The sequence below is a fragment of the Molothrus ater genome, chromosome 22, assembly GCF_012460135.2.
Source record: "Molothrus ater isolate BHLD 08-10-18 breed brown headed cowbird chromosome 22, BPBGC_Mater_1.1, whole genome shotgun sequence".
Lineage (NCBI taxonomy): Eukaryota > Metazoa > Chordata > Aves > Passeriformes > Icteridae > Molothrus > Molothrus ater.
The window spans coordinates 7177429-7195755 of NC_050499.2; the positions used below are offsets into that span (position 1 = coordinate 7177429).

Sequence of the window (18327 nt, forward strand, 5' to 3'; positions counted from 1 at the left end):
CACCTTCCGTGGCTGGAGATCCGTGGCCCTGCTGCTGCCAGAGCAAGGGCAGAGGGTGGGAAGGGAGGCTGGGGGCAAGGAGCGACCTGTTCCGGCAGGTCTCACAGCTCCGACTGCGGGGAGAGAGAAGCACAGAGGGCGTTGGAAGCTCTGAAAGGGTGGCCAGAACAAGAGGAAAAGCAGCAGAAAGTGTCCTTTGGGGAGCAGCTCAGCAAAGGGAGCTGCAGGACAGCACTGACCCTGCGCACGGCGTAGATCCAGTCCAGGTAGGCACGGACGCTGGTGTAGACGCCGGGTGTGCTGGGGGTGCCGCAGCCCTGGCCCCAGCTGACGATGCCCACGACCTGCCAGTGCCCTCCCGAGTAGAGCAGGGGCCCGCCACTGTCCCCCTGGCAAGGACAGACCCTCAGGATGGCCCCGCAGAGCCACAGCCGTGCCCAGAGCAGCTCTTCCCTCTCAGGAGCTGTGGCACAGAGGGGTGTGAACCCACCCAGCCCCTGCCCAGCCCAGCCCCACACCTGGCAGGTGTCCACGCCGCCCTGGGGCAGCCCAGCACACAGCATCCTGTCGGTGACATCGCCGTGGTAGGCGGCCAGGTTACAGCTCTGCTCGTCGATGAGCTCCACCTCAGCCTGCTGCAGGCGCTCCGACAGCTTCCCTGGGGGACACACGGCCTCTCAGAGGGACCCTCCACCCCCTCTGCTCCTGCTGGGGGCTCTGCCTTGTCCCTGCCGCCCCCGGGCTGTGCCACTCACCGTGCTCCTCTGTGTAGCCCCAGCCGATCACCCACAGGGGGGTGCCCGGCACCAGCTCCTCATCAAAGTAGGGCAGGCAGATGGGCTTGGTGCTGTCTGGAAAGGAGATGTGAGGGGGGCTCACAGGGAAGGGGCCCAGACTGGCTGGGGACAGCCACCAGCTGGGCACCCACTCGGTGCCACGCCGGGCATTGCCATCCCAGCCCGATGCTCAGTGCCAGCAGGGGACACTTGTGACCCCTGCCCCAGGCAGGGCTTTGCCAGGCCCACCTGAGTCATGCACAGGGGAGCGCAGCTTCACCAGGGCGATGTCGTTGTCCTTGGGGGACGCGGGTGTCACCTCCGCCAGGAACACCTTCTCCACGGCGATGGTGGCAGCGCCCGACAGCAGGTCAGAGCCGGCCCTCACACGCCAGCTCTGGATGATGGGGTTGTTCCTGTGCACAGACAGCGCTGTCACCCACGGGGACAGCCCCAGAGCCTCCTGTGAGCCCCGTTGGTCGGCTGGTTGGTCTCAGTAAGCATAGAGAGGTATCACATTATAGCAAGGGGCCAGCAGGAGAAAATGAGGTATAGAGGTTCCTGGGTGATTGCCAGAGTGCTGAGGGTGCAGTTACCGCTGAGGAGGACAACGGAGAGGAGGATAATTGCTAGGGTGACCTCATAGGAGATTGTTTGAGCTACTGCCCATGGTGCCCCAATCAGGGCATATTTTGAATTGGAAGCTCAGCCTGACCATAGGATGGAGTGTCCTGCTAAGCTCGACATGGCTAACAGGCAGAGTAGGCCTAGGCTGACAGGAGATTTGAGCTCAGAGCCGCGGGCGGCGCTCACTCACTTGAAGCAGTGCGCAGCCGTCAGCACCCAGCCGGGCCCGATGATGCTGCCCCCGCAGATGTGCTCCTTCCTGTACTGCAGGCTCACCTGCCAGGGCCACGCCTCGATGGCGGCCGGGCTGCCCCCCAGCACCCGCGGGGTCCGCACGCTCTGCCCGCAGCCTGCGGGGACACGGGGACACGGGGGACACGGCAAGCCCAGGGACAGCAGCGCGTCCAGGGTGCCTCATCCCACAGTGCTGCTGCCACCCCTCGTCCCCAGGCTTGATGTGAGGGGTCCAGCCACCCCCTGCCTGCTCCAGCCCACCGGATAATTAAATTGATAATTAGTTTAATCAGGGTAATTTGATGGTAAAGGTAAAGCCAGGCGGGCAGCTGGGTAAGCCTCCCTTAGGTGTTTCATTGCTGGGAGGTTTGTGCTGGCTTAACGAGGTGAGCAGTAATTAAATCCATCTTTCCTCGTGCAAACACCGTGGAATGGGCTTGGGATGGAGCCACACTCCCACGGGGCCATGCCAGGAGAGAGGCCCCAGTGCCCACAAGGCCCAGGCACCATGGTGGTACTTACTGGAACAAAAGAGTGACACAACCAGCCCTGAGAGGCATTTCCTGCAGGAGGAAGGAAGAGAGCTGGGTTTGGCTCCTCTGCCAGGCACCACGGGAGGAGTGGCCCACACCGTCCCCACTCACCTGCCTGGCTCAAGCACCTGGAGGCTCCCGTTGCTCAGCACGACCTCACGGGGAGGCAAAGGCTGCCCCGCGCTCACCTCCACGCCCTGGAAAGTTGGGGTGCTGGAAGACATGGGGGGACAGGGCTTCACGTGTGGGGAAGACAGGCACTGGATCCCATAGGAAAAAGGGGCTTCTGTGGGACAGGGGTGCCAAAGTGGGGATGTCACAGCCCTGGAGGGCCCAGGAACAGGGAGGGGAGAGAATTCCCTGCTGTGCTGAGGAGGGAGCAGGTGGCTCTGGGAGAACTCAGGGGGCTCCTTGCTGTTGCATTTGGGACCTGGAAAATGCCAGGTTTGACTCACTCTGGGCTCCTGCAGTGGCTCAAACACCAGAACCCATCTTAAAAGGGACGTGCAGGGCCCTGAGCCTCACTCCCCATGTGAGCTGTGTTGGCACCCTGGGCTGCTCTGGGGAGGGCAGGGCTGCAGGTAGGGGGCACGGAGGCAGAGCAGGGGCAGGGCAGGGTGCCCGTGGGCTGGGACAGAGCAGGGCACAGCACTCTGCTCTCACAGGAGGCTGCCAAGCTCCGAGCCAGCTCCTGGGCACCCCAGAGTGCTCTGCGTGCTGGGGACGGACTGAAACCGTTAGTGCAGAGCTCTGAGTGCTTCACAGATCAGCAGAGCCCCACTCCAGAGGAGCTTTTAAGGAAGAGGGAAGGGGAAGCAGGGCAAGCAGCCAGGTACCTGCTGTAGCCCATCTGCTCACAGGCAGCTCTGGCCAGCGCCGGGGTGAAGTGGTCGTGGCACACACAGGACCAGGTCCCCGTGTGGCTCTGGAGCACCTGCAGGATGGATCTGTCTTTGGACACGCGGGCTGGAGGCAGACACAAAGTCAGCTGTGGCGCGGGGTGGCCGCAGCAGCCCGGCCCCCCTGAGCTGTGGTGAGGGGTGTCCTGCACTCACCGCCGGCTGGTGGCCCCTCAGAGAACCACTGGGGACAGTTGGCCTCGTCCTCGCCCTGCAGACAGTCCAGCTGCCCATCACACACCTGCTTCAGCGGCACCAGCTTCAGGGGCTGCTTGCAGAACAGGTAGTGGTGGTCCAGGTAAATCTTCACTGCAGGGAGAGGGGGGCTCAGTGCCGAGCTCCAGCTCCTGGGCAGGCTCGGGGGGATCAGCAGGGAGCTGGGTCTGTGCTGGCTGAGCCGTGGCCACGGGGAAGGAGGGGCAGAGAACAGGAGCTGTACCCAGGAACCCGATGGCGACCAGGCAGGCCAGGGTGAGCACCACGGCCAGGACGAGGATCCCGACCCGCTTGAAGGACTCCGATGCCCTGGAGGATTTGGGTCTCGTGTAGGGACCTGTAACACAGAGCAGCGTGGCCCTGCATGGCTGACACCTTGTACAGGGACCTGTAACACAGAGCAGCGTGGCCCTGCATGGCCAGGCTCAGCCTGGCACCTCTCATCCCCCCCAGCTCCCAGCCCTGTTACCTCTGCCGTTGAGCCGCTCCGAGGCCGAGTCCTGCAAACCAGAGAGGAAAACAATCATGAGCTGAAACTCCAAAAAGCAGCTGGAAGGTAGCAGAGGCAGCTGTAGCCAGGGTGGTTGGGCCTGTGGTGAGCTCACAGCCCAGGGAGGGCAGCAGGGATGAGCAGGGACACTGCCCCAACCTTCACCTGAGGTGACTTTAGAGCTGCCAGGAATGGGGTGGCTTGTGCTGTGGTGACAACACCCAGCTCTGGGTCACCCAGGGTCACCTGCTGCCTTGTTCCCATAGACACCACCTGTGCAGTTCCAGTAAGTGGCTCTCAGTGGCACAGAGTTACTGTCATTAGCACACCTGAGGCTTAAAAAGTCACAGGTGTTGTGAAAGAGGCTCCTTCTGGTGTGCAGAGACACCCTGAGTCAAAATACACACGCCTGCGGGGCTGTGGCACAGGGCATGGCACCACGGCATGGGGTTGTGGCTCCAGCAGGGTCAGAAGGGGGTGGCACAGCCCGGCTGCTCCTGCCAGGCTGCAGGGACACCGGAGGAACCAGCCCGAGCCAGGGGAACCTGCGCTCCCAGGGCGGGGAGGGCTGTGCCGCTGCTAAGAGACGGGGTAAACACAGCCGGGGCTGCGCTGGGCATGACTCAGGCATCGATCCGCTTGAGCTGCTCAGAGTTATCTCAGAATTGTCCTTCTGGAACAGCTCCTCGTGCGAGAAACCCCGGCCATGGGTGGGCAGGTGCTGTGAGCCTGTGGTGGGCAGGGGGGCTGGAGCCCAGAGCCTCCTCGGGAGGTTCAGGTGGGCACTGTCGGTGTCTGTTCTGTGATTTCCAGCCGTGGTTGTGCCGTGCCACAGAGCAGCCCTCTGGAAAGGTGTTCCTGCTGCACTGAGCCTGCTCCCTGCCAGCCCCAGCGAGCTCTTCTCGTTTGCTGCTGCTCCTGGGCTCTGGCACCACAGGTAAGACAAGGTTTTTGCATGAGCAGAGGTAAGGAGGGCTAAACCTGCTGTGATAAACCCACAGATCCGGGTGCACGATGCAGGAGGGTTTGGGAGCCTTTGCTCCAAGAGCAGCACAGTGTGGAGATGTTGGTGTTTGTCACACCAGAGGAGAGCAGAGGCCCCTGTGCCATCGCGGGGCTCAGAGGCTTGGCAGAGCAGTGCGGGGGCACTGGGGCTGTGTGCCAAGGTCAGAGGAGAGGGGAGCCCTCCCTGCCCGGGTGACAGTGCCAGGGCATGCTCAGCCATGCACACACGCCCTTCCAGCAGGGTTTACAGTGAGTGCCAAGCCATTATCCCGGGGCTGGCTGACAAAGGCTCCGTGAGCCAGGAGCTGTTGCCTCCCTGCTGTGTCCCTCAGCGTGGCTGGGGCTGCTGGCTTTGGGAACAAGCAGTGACCTGTGCAGGGGAGGACTGGGCCCTGCCTGGTGCCGTGTGGCCGTGTCCCAGCACGTTGGAGTCTGGCTCCTTGAGGAAATGCCAGCAGCCTTCCTCCCTAAAGCCAGCCTCAGCTGGCACCCGTGCCCAGTGTGGGCAGCTTGTGCCAATTCCCCACCCCTGCACGGGCTCTGGGGTGCAGAACCTGTTTCCTGGTGCCAGGGAGCTGCTGGGAGCAGGAGGGCAGGGTGGGCAGGGGAGCCTGAGCCCTGCATCTCCAGCCTCGCTGCCCTTCCTGAGCCACTCCTCTGCAGAGAGGGGAAGAGCTCCCGGAGGCTGGGGAGTTTTGTAATGCTGCCCCAACATCTGCCAGCCCAGGGCATGTGGGGCTGGTCCTGCCTCATGCTGACCTCCTGTGTCACCTGGGCCTGGGCCGGGCACCTCCTGGATAATGGGATCCTAACGGTTCCCTGTGGGAACGGGCCTGGGTTGGGATGAATCCTGCAGGGCCCAGTGCAGCAGCACGGCTGCCCCTCTGTCCCCACACTGCCCAGAGCTGTCCCCATCACTTCATTCCCTGCTGGGCTCCTTTCCAAGACACCAGATCTGATGTGGATGCAGATGAGATGGGTGATTATTGGGGTTTTGGCGGTTTTTTTTGCGTTTTCTTCAGTCCATGAGTCTGTTCAGTTTCAAAGTGATTCAGAGCTTGGGGCTGCCCCTCCGTGACTCGTCTCAGGCCCCACCACGAGCAGGAGCTGCACTGGTTAAATCCAAAGGCAGGGCAGGAGTGGAGGCACATGATTTCCTGCAGAGCTCCATGCTACCGTGACTGATTGAGCCCCCTTGCTGCGTCCTTCTGGAGCTCTCCATGGCACCGTGGCCATCCCAGCCCCAGCTGTGCCCGTGCCAGCCCAGGGGCCGTGCAGTCCTGCAGAGCCTCTTCCCCCCTTTGAGCAGGGATCCGTGCTGGGGCTGCAGGGTGTGCTGAGCTGGGCTCTGTCCCTCCCTCGGGAGCAGCTGGGACATTCCCTCACCAGCCGAGCTTCTCAGGGTGATCCGATTGCGAGGGTGACTCCTTGGCCGGGGGATTTACCCCGTGGGTGTGTGCAGGCACTGCAGAGCCAGCTCCCCACCCTGCAGGGCTGATGTGCCGCTGTGCTGCTGTGCTGCTGCTGCTGGAGGCTTTGCAGTGCCCAGCCAGCCTGGCCATACCTGTGTGCCCTCTTGGGGAAGTGTCTCCCTCCCAGGGAGGGACTGCCCGGGGTTTGGGGCTTTGGTGGCCGTAGCTCTTCCTGCCCAAGGTGCTGCAGGTGTGCCCCCCGTGCTGGGCAGCTGTGCTGGGAGCTGGGAGGGCCTGGCTCTCCTCCAGACGGTGCCCAGGAGTGGGATCAGACCCTTCAGGAGGTCCTGTTCCCCTTGGCATGGGGGGCACTGCCTTGCTTGTCTGTTCCCCGGGCTGGGAAAGGGAAAGGCAGCCCCAGAAATGTGGGAGCAAGAGCCGGGGGGCACCCAAGCACTGTGCCCAGGTGAGGAGCAGGGGAAACCCTTCCTTGGCACCCAAACTTCACACCCAGCTGCAGAGGGATGTGAGGAGGAGGGGAAACCCTTCCTTGGCACCCAAGCACCATGCCCAGCCACGGAGGGATGTGAGGAGCAGGGGAAACCCTTCCTTGGCTGCTGGGGAGCAGCAGCTCCTCGGGCCTGGGCTGCCCCATCCCCTCAGCACTGCTCCGGGCTGGGAGCACGGCCGGGCACGGGGAGTTCGGGGGGCTGGTGCCCATCCCGGGGCTGGGGGCAGCGCTGCCAGAGACTCACCATGTCCGTCCAGCTCCGGCGGGGTCCTTTGCCCGCAGAAACCCGGCAGCTGTGCCCGGTGCGGGCCCGGGGAGGCTGCGGCTGCCCTGGAGCCGGCCTGCGATGCTCCCCAGCCCGTGCCCTGCGCTCCGTGCCCACGCCGCGCTCGCACTGGGGCAGGACCGCCCCGGCCCTCCTTAAAACCCACAAGGGGAGTTGTGAAACAGGAATTCTGGTTTGTATTGTAATACAACACCGGTCTATCAGCAGCACCATCACCTGCGCTAATCTCCCGAGCATCTGCACCGCAGGTGACTCACCTGCCGGGCTGCTGTCACCAAATGGCTTATCAGAAGGGAACGGACTGATTTTTCCTGCTCCTCCTGATGATAAGAGGATCCAGGGCCATCCCGCTCTTTGTGCGGCTCTTCCGCGTTGCGCGGGGCTGTTGTCAAAGCGAGGTTCGAGTAGGTGGAGGAGGAAAGGAGGAGAGTTTGTGCTCTGGGTCACTCGGGCTGTGTGTCCCCGCCGGGGCCGGGTCACGGCGGGCAGGGCTGGGGGCAGTTAAAGGGAAGGCAGGGGGTGCCCACGGGAGGTGACCCCAGGCTGCAAGGGGGGCACCATGGGCTGTCCTTTTTTGTCTAGGGGCATTATTAGTTGTTTTGTAACTAGATTAATAAATCACAGTTGGAGGGTTGAGAGTCAGTGATTCATCGATTGTCTAGGGATGGTAGCAGGAGAGCTGTGGGGTGATCTCAGGATGGCTGAGGGTGGTGGATCTGGGATTATCCAGGAATAACCAATCCCTCTGGGATGGAGCGGTTTGCCTTGGCCTGGCAGGGTGGGAGGGAGCTTGAGGAGTGCAGGAGGCAGCGCTTGAGGGGGTGAGGGTGCCCAGGGAGCAGGCTGGGGTCGGGGAGGCTGCTGGCTGCCCTCTGCCACTCATGCTGGAGGTGCTGGGTGTGCAGGATCTGCCGAGCAGCTGATTACCCCATTGTCCCATGGAAATGCAGCTAATTACCCCCTTCTCCCGTGGAAATGCAGCTTTCCCAACGGCCCTGCTGCTGCCAGTGGCAGAGCACCCCCGGCCTGCAGCTCCTCAGGGAGCTGTGCCAGCCCAGCCCTGCCAGCAGGGATCCTGCCTGCTGCCCCAGCCTGGCCAGGGATGCAGCTGTGGCTCTGCAGTGTGGGCACCCTCCCCACACTCACACTGAGCATCCAGCCCCCTTGGGGGGTGTGGGCACCTCTGCCCTCGTGGGCCATGGAATGCCCAGAGGATGTGGGATGTGCAGCCAGGGATGTAGGGTCCTGTGCTGCTGTGGCAGATTTCAGCTGAGAAATATTTCACGGGCTGCAGCAGTGGGAGCTGGGCAGGCCTTGGGTCCCTGGTGCACCTGGCAGGTCCTGGCAGCCTCCCCAGAGCATCCCGGTGCCAGCAGTGCTGCCGTGGAAGGGAGAGCAGCCCGGGAGCCACGGCAGGAACAGCCAGTCCTCCCCTGGGGACCGCAGGGCCTGAGGCCGCAGCTGAGCTTTGCAGGTGTTGTGTCACAGCCCAAAAGCCTCTGGGGCTTTGCTTCCTGGAGTGCCACTGTCACCCTTCCCTGCTCCCAGAGCCGGGCATGGCACAGCCTTCCGGGCATCTGGCTCTGCTGGGGCCGGGCAGAGGGCAGGCTGGGCTGGCCAGGGCTGAGTGACCGTCCCTGAGCCCCATGGACACACCCCCATCCCATCCCTGTCCTGTCCAATGTCCCAGGGCTGAGTGACCGTCCCTGAGCCCCATGGACACACCCCCATCCCATCCCTGTCCTGTCCAATGTCCCAGGGCTGAGTGACCGTCCCTGAGCCCCATGGACACACCCCCATCCCATCCCTGTCCTGTCCAATGTCCCAGGGCTGAGTGACCGTCCCTGAGCCCCATGGACACACCCCCATCCCATCCCTGTCCTGTCCAAGGCCCCAGGGCTGAGTGACCATCCCTGAGCTGCACAGACACACCCCATCCCTGTATCCCTGTCCTGTCCAAGGCCCCAGAGCTGAGTGACCATCCCTGAGCTGCACAGACACACCCCCATCCCATCCCATCCCATCCCATCCCATCCCATCCCATCCCATCCCATCCCATCCCATCCCATCCCTGTCCTCTCCAAGGCAAGGAGCGATCCCGCCCAGTTTCCAGCTGTTAAGGGTCACTTTTTCCTTGCAGCCACAGGAGGTTTTCCCTCTTTCTACAAACAGGAGCTGATTCCTAAGAGAAGCTCTGGTTTGGGACTTGGAGATGATCAAGTAGAGCTGTAAGTGCCTCATTCTCGGATGTCTGACTGGGGGCAGCGGCTGAGGGTCCCCCCTGTCCTTCCCTGTTCCCTGGGGTGCTGCCTGAGCCCCCAGCCTGGCTTCTGCATGGGTCTCTGCCCCTTCCTGGCTGCTGGGAGGTGGCAATCAGAGGACATGGCCACTCGGGCACCCTGCCAGAGCTGGGCACACCTGTGTCCAGGCTGTTCCTGCCCCTCGGGCTCCCAGTACTCCCAGTTCAGCCTCTTGCAGCAGCAGGAGGGCACAGCTGCCCACACAGGCGGGCTGGGCACAGCCATGTGCCCTCGGTGTGTCTGCTGCAGCTCCTCTGCTTTCTCCCTGAGAACCAGTTGGACCAGTGGGCCAGACTGGAGCCCAGCCTCGCTGCAGGGAGGCAGCCCTGTCACCAGGGGACAGGCAGGACGTGCCGGGCTCCAGCACAGACAGGGCTCAGCAGCAGCTCCAGGCCGGGATAACGAGAGCAGCTCCTGTGGCACAGCACATGGACCCCCGCACAGGTGAGCGGGTGCCTTTGCCCCCCTCAGGGGACAGAGCCGGGGTGTTCATGGCACGGGCAGTGCTTTGCTGACCTTGCTCCCTGCTCCCTGTGGGCTGGGGCTCACTGCTGGGTGCTGCTCAGAGCCATGCCCTGGGATGTGGGCACCTCTGCTGCCGAGGGTGCCAGGGCAGGGACGCCTCCCACACCGGGCACGGGGCAGGGCCCGGGCACGCTGCCGTCACCCTCCCACGGGCCGTGGGCGTGGGGATGGGGCAGTTTCGGCAGCCGGCTGATTCAGGGAGGCTGTTGCAGCACGTTCCTCCGGCCCCGCGGCTCCGGCCGTGACTCACGGCTGCCGTAGCTCCCTGACCTCGCCCTGTCCGGGGTCCCGGGGCTCCCTGACCTTGCCCTGTCCGGGGGTCCCAGGGCTCCCTGACCTCGCCCTGTCCGGGGGTCCCAGGGCTGCTGCTCGCCCCGGCCCCAGCAGAAGCCTTGGCCACGCACGGATGCTGAGCCCGGCCAGGAGGGCCAGCTGGAAGAGAAAGGAAGGCCAGGGTAGGTCCCGCTCCTCCCCGCGAGCCCCGGGAGCTGTGACTGGCGCTCTGCGGCTGTTTGTCCGTCCCGCCAGGTGGAGCGGGTGCTGCGGGCTGCAGGACACGCCGGGGCCGTGCTCACTGTGTAAACACCGCGACCACAGGGGAAATGTTCTCACTCCGCTGGCATCTGCCTAAATTTAGCCGCTCTTAGGTCATCCCTTCCCGCTGTCTCCTCGGTGCCGCATCGATTCCCGTCCCTGTGCCTTCCGCTGGCCACGCTGCAGGGCAGTGCCCAAATCCCCTGTGCCCTCCTGGCCGCGCCCAAATCCCCTGTGCTCTCCTGGCCGTGCTGCTGGGCAGTGCCCAAACCCCCTGTGCCCTCCTGGCATAGCCCAGCAGAGCTGTCCGCGCAGGAATTGATGCTCAGTGGCTGTGCCCGGCACCTCAGTGTCCTGCCAGCCCCGGGAGCGTTGATCGGTGCTGGATTTTGCCGGAGACGCTGTTGGAGGGCAGGGATGGGGCGGTGCGGAGCCCGCACGGCTCCCGCACAGCCCCGGCCGAGTCCCATCCCCGCCTGGCGCTGGCGGCAGCCGCTGCTCGTCCTGACAGAAGCATCCTCTAGAGGGACCTGCCAGCCCAGGAATGCCTCCGGCGCCACCAGGAAAGGAGCAGCACCCCGCGAGCGGGGCCAGCGGTGGGGATACAGCTTGGCCAGGGTGGCCACCTCCCCTGCCAGCTCACCTGGGGACAGCGGTGGTCTCCGTCATGGGGCCTTGGGGACAGCAGAAATCGCTGTGCCACGGTGCTGGCAGCGCTGCCGTGGGACAGCTCATGCTGGAGGGTTGTACCCCCGCTCCTGCCTGTCCTGTGCCCTGCAGGGGACAATGGGGACCCGCAGCCCCCCAGGGGTCTGTGTGTAGAGCCCCCCCTCCCTCTGCTTTCCAGGACAAGAGCCCGTCAGGGTGATCGGGGTTGTCTTGGGCATCGGGCTGGCCCTGCTGATCCTGGCCAGCTTTGGCTACACCTTCATCCGCTGGTACCGGCGGGGCCACTGCCAGCGCCGTGAGTGGGACAGGGGGACAGGGGACAGGGGACATGGGGACATGGGGACAGGACAGGGGGACAGGGCAGGGGAGGGGGGCTCAGAGCATGGGGCTGCAGGGCCTGGGGTGTGGGGAACACGGGAAATGGAACCCCTGGTGCAGGGGGGCTCAGGGCCAAGTTGGGGGCACTGTGAGGTGAGGGGGAGGATGCACAGCGATGTCCTGGTGCTTGTCCTGCCTGTCCCCACCCTGCCACTCACAGCAAAGCAAAGGTGGGTTCACAGCAGCACATGGCTCTGACTCCTCTCCCTCCTCTTCCTCCTGCCTCCCCAGGGCCTGACTTTGTCTTCAGCCTCTACCACTCGCGGTGAGTGACACCATGGGGGGACCAGGGCAGGCTGGCAGCTCCCCTTGTGCAGTGCCAGGGTGTCACAGCCCCTCCCCAGTCAGTTCTGCTGCTGGCAGGGCTGCGGGAGGATGGGTCTGCTGCTTGGTGACCCCTCTGCTCTCCCTGCAGCGGGCTGGGCTCAGTGGCACTGGAGCTGGTGCCACCCTTCAGCATCAGTGGCTCGCTGGGCACCTCGGGCAGTGGCTACGAGCCCTTCCACAGCCAGAGGCCGTGAGGGGAGAGCTGGGCTGCTGAGCAGGTAGGAAGGACATCCCCTCATCCCCCCCTGCCCCCTGTGCTGTGCCCCAAAGCCTCCATACTGCCTTGCAGCCCCTGGGCATCACAGCTTTCCTCAGCACAGTCCAAGGTTTTCCAGCTCAAGTCCTGCCTGTGGCTCTGGGGTTCAGAGGCTTTCCCTGAGCTCTGGGTTTGGTTTCTCCCCACACAGGGTTTGGTTTGTGTTTCCTTTCCTGCTGTCCCAGGCACAGAGGATGGGGCCGAAGCCCGGGTGCTCCTGCAGAGCTTCCCCTCTCTGCCTCTTACTCACAGCCCAGCACCAACAGAAAAAGCAACAAAAACTGCCTGGGCGAAATTCCTCCATTTTCACTTCTGTAAGAAACAGCCCCTGACTTTGTTGGATTTCAACTGAAATGGCCACGGTGCAGTTTCTGTTGCTAAAAATCTTCCCAGGGTCACAGAATCCTTGGGGCTGGAAGGGACCTCTGGAGACCACCTGGTCCAAACCCCCTTGTGCCCAAGGTCACCTGGAGCAGGTGACACAGGAACACACCCAGGTGGGTGTGGAACATCTCCAGAGAGGGAAACTCCACAAATTTCCTGGGCATCTCCTCCACCTGTGTCTCTTTCACTGGGCCTCTGCAACCACGGGTGCACAGGACATGCCTGGGCCAGCGCTGGTGCTTGGGATGGAGGAAGGGGATGCAGCTTTATCCAGGATTCCTCAACATCCTGGAGAAAACAGCACATTGCCCATGGCTCAGAGACCTGCCAGCCTCCTGCACACCCAGGGACCTGGCACCAGGCTGTTCCTTATGGAACCAGCTGAGGAGGAGCCCCAGAACTGGGTGACTGCATTGGTGCAACTGCAGAAAACACCGTGAGGAAATGGGAAATCTGTCTCAGACCCCCTCCTCCTCCTCCTCCATCCAGTTCCTCACCCACATGGAAGTTGGTTCTCCACATTCCCAGTTCAAGGAAACGCCTCAGAAAGCCCCTGTGGAAGTTCCTTGTGGATTTTTGGTGCCAATTACCTTTGGTCTCAGCAGAACAAGGGGCTGGAAGTGCCTGGAGCACAGGAACAGCCCCGGGGAGATTCGGTGGCCACAGAGAGGGGCCCTGCTTGGCCAGGGGGGCTGCTGAGGCATGGGGGGCCTTGGCCAATTTCTTTGCAAGAAAGAAATTCTCTCAGAATTTCTCTCAGAAGAAGAACAAAGAAAAACTCATGAGAGCCATGTGGTTGTGTGTAGGGACACCAGTGAGGACAGAGTGGGATTTCCAGGGAGTCAGAGGGACTGGCTGTGCTCTCGGCCATTGAAACTAAACCCTGTGCTCTGCGGCTTTCTCCTGGCTGAAAAGAGACCTCTGACTGCTCAGAGGAAGGGGAAATGCCAGCTCCTGGGGGCTGGGAGCCCTCCGTGTGAGCAGGACCCAGCAGAGCCCTGCATGACGCAGGATCCGTCCGTGGGGCCCGACGTCAGCTCATCAGCTGGAGATGGAATCCTGAGGTGCCAGAGAGGTGCTGAGCTCCGCAGGCAGCCAGAGACCCCCATCCCTTCCACCCCTTGGCTGTAGGAACAGGCAGCATATCCCTTTTCCTTGTAGGAACAGACAGCTGGAATGGCCAGAGCACTGCCCCTCACAGCTGGAATGGATCCTCACAGCTGGAATGGATCCTCACAGCTGGAATGGCCAGAGCACTGCCCCTCACAGCTGGAATGGATCCTCACAGCTGGAATGGACAGAGCACTGATCCCCACAGGGAATATTCCCAAGGAACACACAGACACAGCCTCCACACCCCTCCTCAGCTCGCTCCTCTCAGTTAAAGGCTTCTGCTCTTTCTAAGAGTTGTTCTCTTTCTCTTTTTGTTTTAAATTAATTCCTGAATATTTAATTCTCATTTTTGTTTCTCAAATCTGAACTAGCGCTACACCTTCCACATCCAAACTATGTTGAAGCTTTTATTATTTCAATACTATGACAAAAAACACGGTTCACACTAAAATAGTCACGCACCCACAGTGCACAAGCTTGCAGATCTAAAGTAGAATTAAAAAAAAAAAAGAAAAAAATAAAAGGGAAAATAAAGTAAAATAATAATTAAAAAATAAAAAAAAGGAACTAATACCCAAAACCCCAACAGGAGGAACACCTCTATACAATGGGCTGGTCTCTCCCTACACTCCTCTGCCTTCCTTCTGCTCAAAGCTCCTTTTCACCCCCAAATCTCAGTGTTGCTCCACAATTCCTGATAATAAATCCCATTGACCAGCACTCCCACCCCAAATCTCAGTGTTGCTCCACGATTCCTGATAATAAATCCCATTGATCAGCTCCCCCATCCATAATTTAATTTTTAAGGTGCTGCCTCAGTCCTTGCCCAGGGATGGCCCTGGCACAGAATTCCAGCCCCTGCTCCTGATTCCAGGGTGGGTCCTGCTGGCGCTGGACCTGCAGAAGGGCCTGAGCTCTGCCCAGCACCTGTGGGGAAAAGATCTTTTGGGTTTTAGCTTTAGGGTCAGAGGACATGGTATTTACTGAAATTGGAATTGACTGAAATGGGGATTTTCTGAAATTGGAATTTTCTGAAATTGGAATTTTCTGAAATTGGTGTTTACTGAAAGTGGAATTGACTGAAATTGGTGTTTTTTGAAATTGGGAATTCCTGAAATTGGTATTTTCTGAAATTGGTGTTTACCGAAAGTGGAATTTTATGAAATTGGTGTTTTTTGAAATTGGGAATTCCTGAAATTGGGATTTTCTGAAATTGGTGTTTACTGAAATTGGATTTTCTGAAATTGGGTTTTCTGAAATTGGTATTTTCTGAAATTGTTATGTACTGAAATTGGTGTTTACTGAAATTGGGATTTTCTGAAAGAGAGATCTTCTGAAATTGGTATTTACCAAAACTGGTATTTTCTGAAATTGGTATTTTCCGAAACTGGAATTTGCTGAAACTGGAATTGACTGAAATTGGGATTTTCTGCAACTGGAATTTTCTGCCCTGATCAGGAGGGATTGATTTGGTCACACACCTGAGCCCAGACCAGCCCAAACTGTCCAACCTCCCCTGAGCCCCTCAGAGCTGCGGGAGGGTTCTGTGAAGGAAAGGGGAGAATGTCCTAAAAAAGCAGAGATGAGATTTCTCTTATGCAGTCAGGCCCAGGTCCAGCGAGGGACTTCAAACTAAATTTAAGCCCCGAAGGATTTTCTCCAGCAACTCCCTGACCCCAAGCAGATTTGGGGATTGCTGGCTAAAGCCCTTGACTGGTGCCAAGAGGTTTGAACACCCCCACCCCCCAAAAAAACCCCAAACCAAACCCCAGCATCGCTTTTCTTCTTACTCCAGTAAGAAATAATAATAATAATAATAACAATAATATAATAATAACAATAATTAAGAAAAGAGAAAAGGGGAAACGACTACTGTAAACATCCATGGTTGAAAATGTCTCCCTTTGCAAAGCAAGCATGCTGCTACCCTAGTGTCTACAGGACTGCATTGACTGAAAAACCAAAACCAAAAAGAAAAAAAAAAAGGCAGCTATTTTACACATCCATTTCAACACAACAGAAGTTAAAAAAATTTCTGTCAATTGTAAACACTGGAAAGAACCAAAGTTGGCCGAGAAAAAACAAAAATTGAACGTAAAATTGGAAAAGAAATGTAGAGTCTGAATACTGCAAATTGAAATACATCCCCCAAAGCTGCAATTTTGGCATTCTTCCTAAAAAATAGATATTAATAATAAACCCCAAATAAAGGTCTAATATGGTGAGCAGGATTCAGTCACAAAGAGCTCGAGACACTTTGCATACTGACCAGATACAAGGTGAACAGAAATTATAACTTATTTATGAGGCTTTACATATTTCAAACTCGACTGAAAAGTATAAAAATAAATTGTGGACTTTGTTCTTTAAGCACCAGCTGTGTCCAGCAGTACAGTGGTTATCTCTGCTATACTAACAAAGGAAACAACAGGGTCTCTTTTCTTTTTTTTTTTTGTCTTTTTTGTGGTTTTTTTTGTGTCTAGGACTACTTGATTTTGAGCTTCCCAACCACACTGCAACCAGCATTGCAATGTTTGCTTGTTTGAATATACACAGGGCCAGCTGAGCCCTGATTTGGTGACGGGTTTAACCCTGTTTTTAACATGCTTTACTTTTTAAAAGCAAGTGCACAACGAATTCTAGAAACTTTCTAGAAATCTCAAAGAAAGCAAAAAATAGAAATCAAAATTAAAAAAAAAAAAAGAGAAGAAGAGAAAAAAATAAAAAAAGAAAAGGAAAAAAGAGACATTCCCTCCCCCCCATTTATGCATTTTTCTGGTTGGTTTGTGTGTCTTTCTTGTTTAAAAAAGGCAGCAGACACTGAGGGATGAGATGGGTGCGTGGGCTGCGATTTCAGTGCTCGGGTGAGGGCGCGGGGCGCTCTCGCTGGGGCGGGGTTGGAGCAATTGCGCATGCGTGGGCGGCGCGGGCAGCCATGGGGGGGGTGCGGAGGCGGCGGAGCTGTGGGAACGGGACACGGGGCTGCGGCCGCGGCCGGGAACCACGAGATGTCCGTGGCTGCAGGAGGCGGCGGAGCCGCGCCATCCAGCAGCTCGGAAGCGGGAGGCTGCGGCGGGGCACGGCACGGCTCGGGCCGGCGCCGCGGTGCCGAGCGGCGGCAGCAGGAGCGGGAAGGCGGCCACGGGCGGCGGCGGGGCGGCCTCGTCAGCGAGAGATGATCCCGGGGTGGCGGGAGGCGGCGGGAGGCTGCCGCGGGGGCCCCGTGCCGGGCGGTGCGCTGGGCGGGCGGCTGGAGCGCGGCGTGCGGCCGCTGGGAGCCGGGCTGGCTGCCGGCCCGGCGGGCAGGAGCGGCGCCGGCACGGGGCGGCCGGGCGGGCCGGGGCGCCCCGGTCCCAGCGCCGGCGGTGCCGTGCCGGGACCGGGGGATTGCGCCGGAACGCCGGCAGGGACGGGATTAAACACGGGCGTGTGCGCTGCCGCGGGGCACGTGGGCAGCTCGGGGTGCGCTGCGTGTGCTTGAACGGCGGCGGCGGGGGGGGCGGAACAGGGCTGCCCGCGGCAGCGCGCACAGGGGGCGCTGGGGACGCAGCGCGGCCGCGCCGGGCGAGCTCGGCACCGCAGATCCCGGAGCCGCGGGGAACGGCAAAGACGCAGCAGCAGCGACGGGACTTGGGCCAGCACCGGCCCCGCTGGGTCGGCAAAGGGGGCGGGGGGGGGCGGCAGGAGCGGCCGCACTCGCGGGTAGCGGGGGGAAAGCGGCGGGATCGGGGGGGGGGGGGGCCGCGGTGGTGCCGGTGGGCGGGCTCAGAGAGGCGGAATTGAGGGGCGGGGCCGCGAGGATGGCGAAACCGCGGGGGGCGGGGCCGCGGTAGCCGGGAAAGCGGGGACCAACGGGATGGCAAAGGCGGGGCCGGTGGGAGGGGCGGGGGGCGGGGCCGCGAGGGCGGGGGGCGGGGCGAGCAGGGCGGCGGACACCCATTAAAGTGCTTTAAACACCTGAGTCCTGAACGGCACTCCCTTTTACGACAGTCATTTACAGCAATTTTACGACAGTCGCGCTTTACGGCACCTTTTGTGACAGTCGTGATTCAAGACAGTCGCGCTTTACGGCACCTTTTGCGAAAGTCGTGCTTTACGGCACCTTTTACGACAGTCGCGCTTTACGGCGCCTTTTACGACAGTCGCGCTTTACGGCGCCTTTTGCGACAGTGTTGCTTTACGGCACCTTTTGCGACAGTCGCGCTTTACGGCGCCTTTTGCGACAGTGTTGCTTTACGGCGCCTTTTGCGACAGTCGCGCTTTACGGCGCCTTTTGCGACAGTCGTGCTTTACGGCAGCTTTTACGACAGTCGCGCTTTACGGCAGCTTTTACGACAGTCGCGCTTTACGGCAGTCGCGCTTTACGGCACCTTTTACGACAGTCGTGCTTTACGGCGCCTTTTGCGACAGTGTTGCTTTACGGCACCTTTTGCGACAGTCGCGCTTTACGGCACCTTTTACGACAGTCGTGCTTTACGGCACCTTTTACGACAGTCGCGCTTTACGGCACCTTTTGCGACAGTCGCGCTTTACGGCACCTTTTACGACAGTCGTGCTTTACGGCGCCTTTTGCGACAGTGTTGCTTTACGGCACCTTTTGCGACAGTCGCGCTTTACGGCACCTTTTGCGACAGTCGCGCTTTACGGCACCTTTTACGACAGTCGCGCTTTACGGCACCTTTTGCGACAGTCGCGCTTTACGGCAGTCGCGCTTTACGGCACCTTTTACGACAGTCGCGCTTTACGGCAGCTTTTACTACAGTCGCGCTTTACGGCAGTCGCGCTTTACGGCACCTTTTGCGACAGTCGCGCTTTACGGCACCTTTTGCGACAGTCGCGCTTTACGGCAGTC

The 18327-nt window shown here is 60.2% G+C and overlaps 2 protein-coding genes across 4 annotated transcripts; one reads left to right on the forward strand and one right to left on the reverse strand.

Annotated features, from left to right (window-relative positions):
* Window positions 1–101: 101 nt before the first annotated feature.
* On the reverse strand, window positions 102–7202 carry TMPRSS4 (transmembrane serine protease 4). Its single transcript, XM_054517068.1, is given in 14 exon segments — window positions 102–389; window positions 519–658; window positions 756–851; window positions 1026–1192; window positions 1594–1753; window positions 2160–2200; window positions 2282–2383; window positions 3007–3136; window positions 3226–3378; window positions 3509–3622; window positions 3755–3785; window positions 6948–6967; window positions 6970–7079; window positions 7081–7202. Coding segments are annotated over 14 exon segments (1674 nt in total).
* On the forward strand, window positions 235–14711 carry LOC118695786 (small integral membrane protein 35-like). 3 transcript variants are annotated; one of them, XM_054517107.1, is made up of 8 exons: window positions 235–266; window positions 4589–4712; window positions 9162–9217; window positions 9539–9733; window positions 11196–11312; window positions 11627–11660; window positions 11811–11940; window positions 12130–14711. In XM_054517107.1, exons 4-7 carry the CDS (start codon window positions 9718–9720, stop codon window positions 11914–11916), a joined length of 273 nt encoding a protein of 90 aa, XP_054373082.1. In that variant the 5' UTR covers window positions 235–266; window positions 4589–4712; window positions 9162–9217; window positions 9539–9717; the 3' UTR covers window positions 11917–11940; window positions 12130–14711. The 3 variants fall into 3 exon arrangements, with proteins under 3 accessions (XP_054373082.1, XP_054373084.1, XP_054373083.1); XM_054517109.1 differs by having other exon boundaries at window positions 9560–9733; XM_054517108.1 differs by having other exon boundaries at window positions 9566–9733.
* Window positions 14712–18327: the final 3616 nt, after the last annotated feature.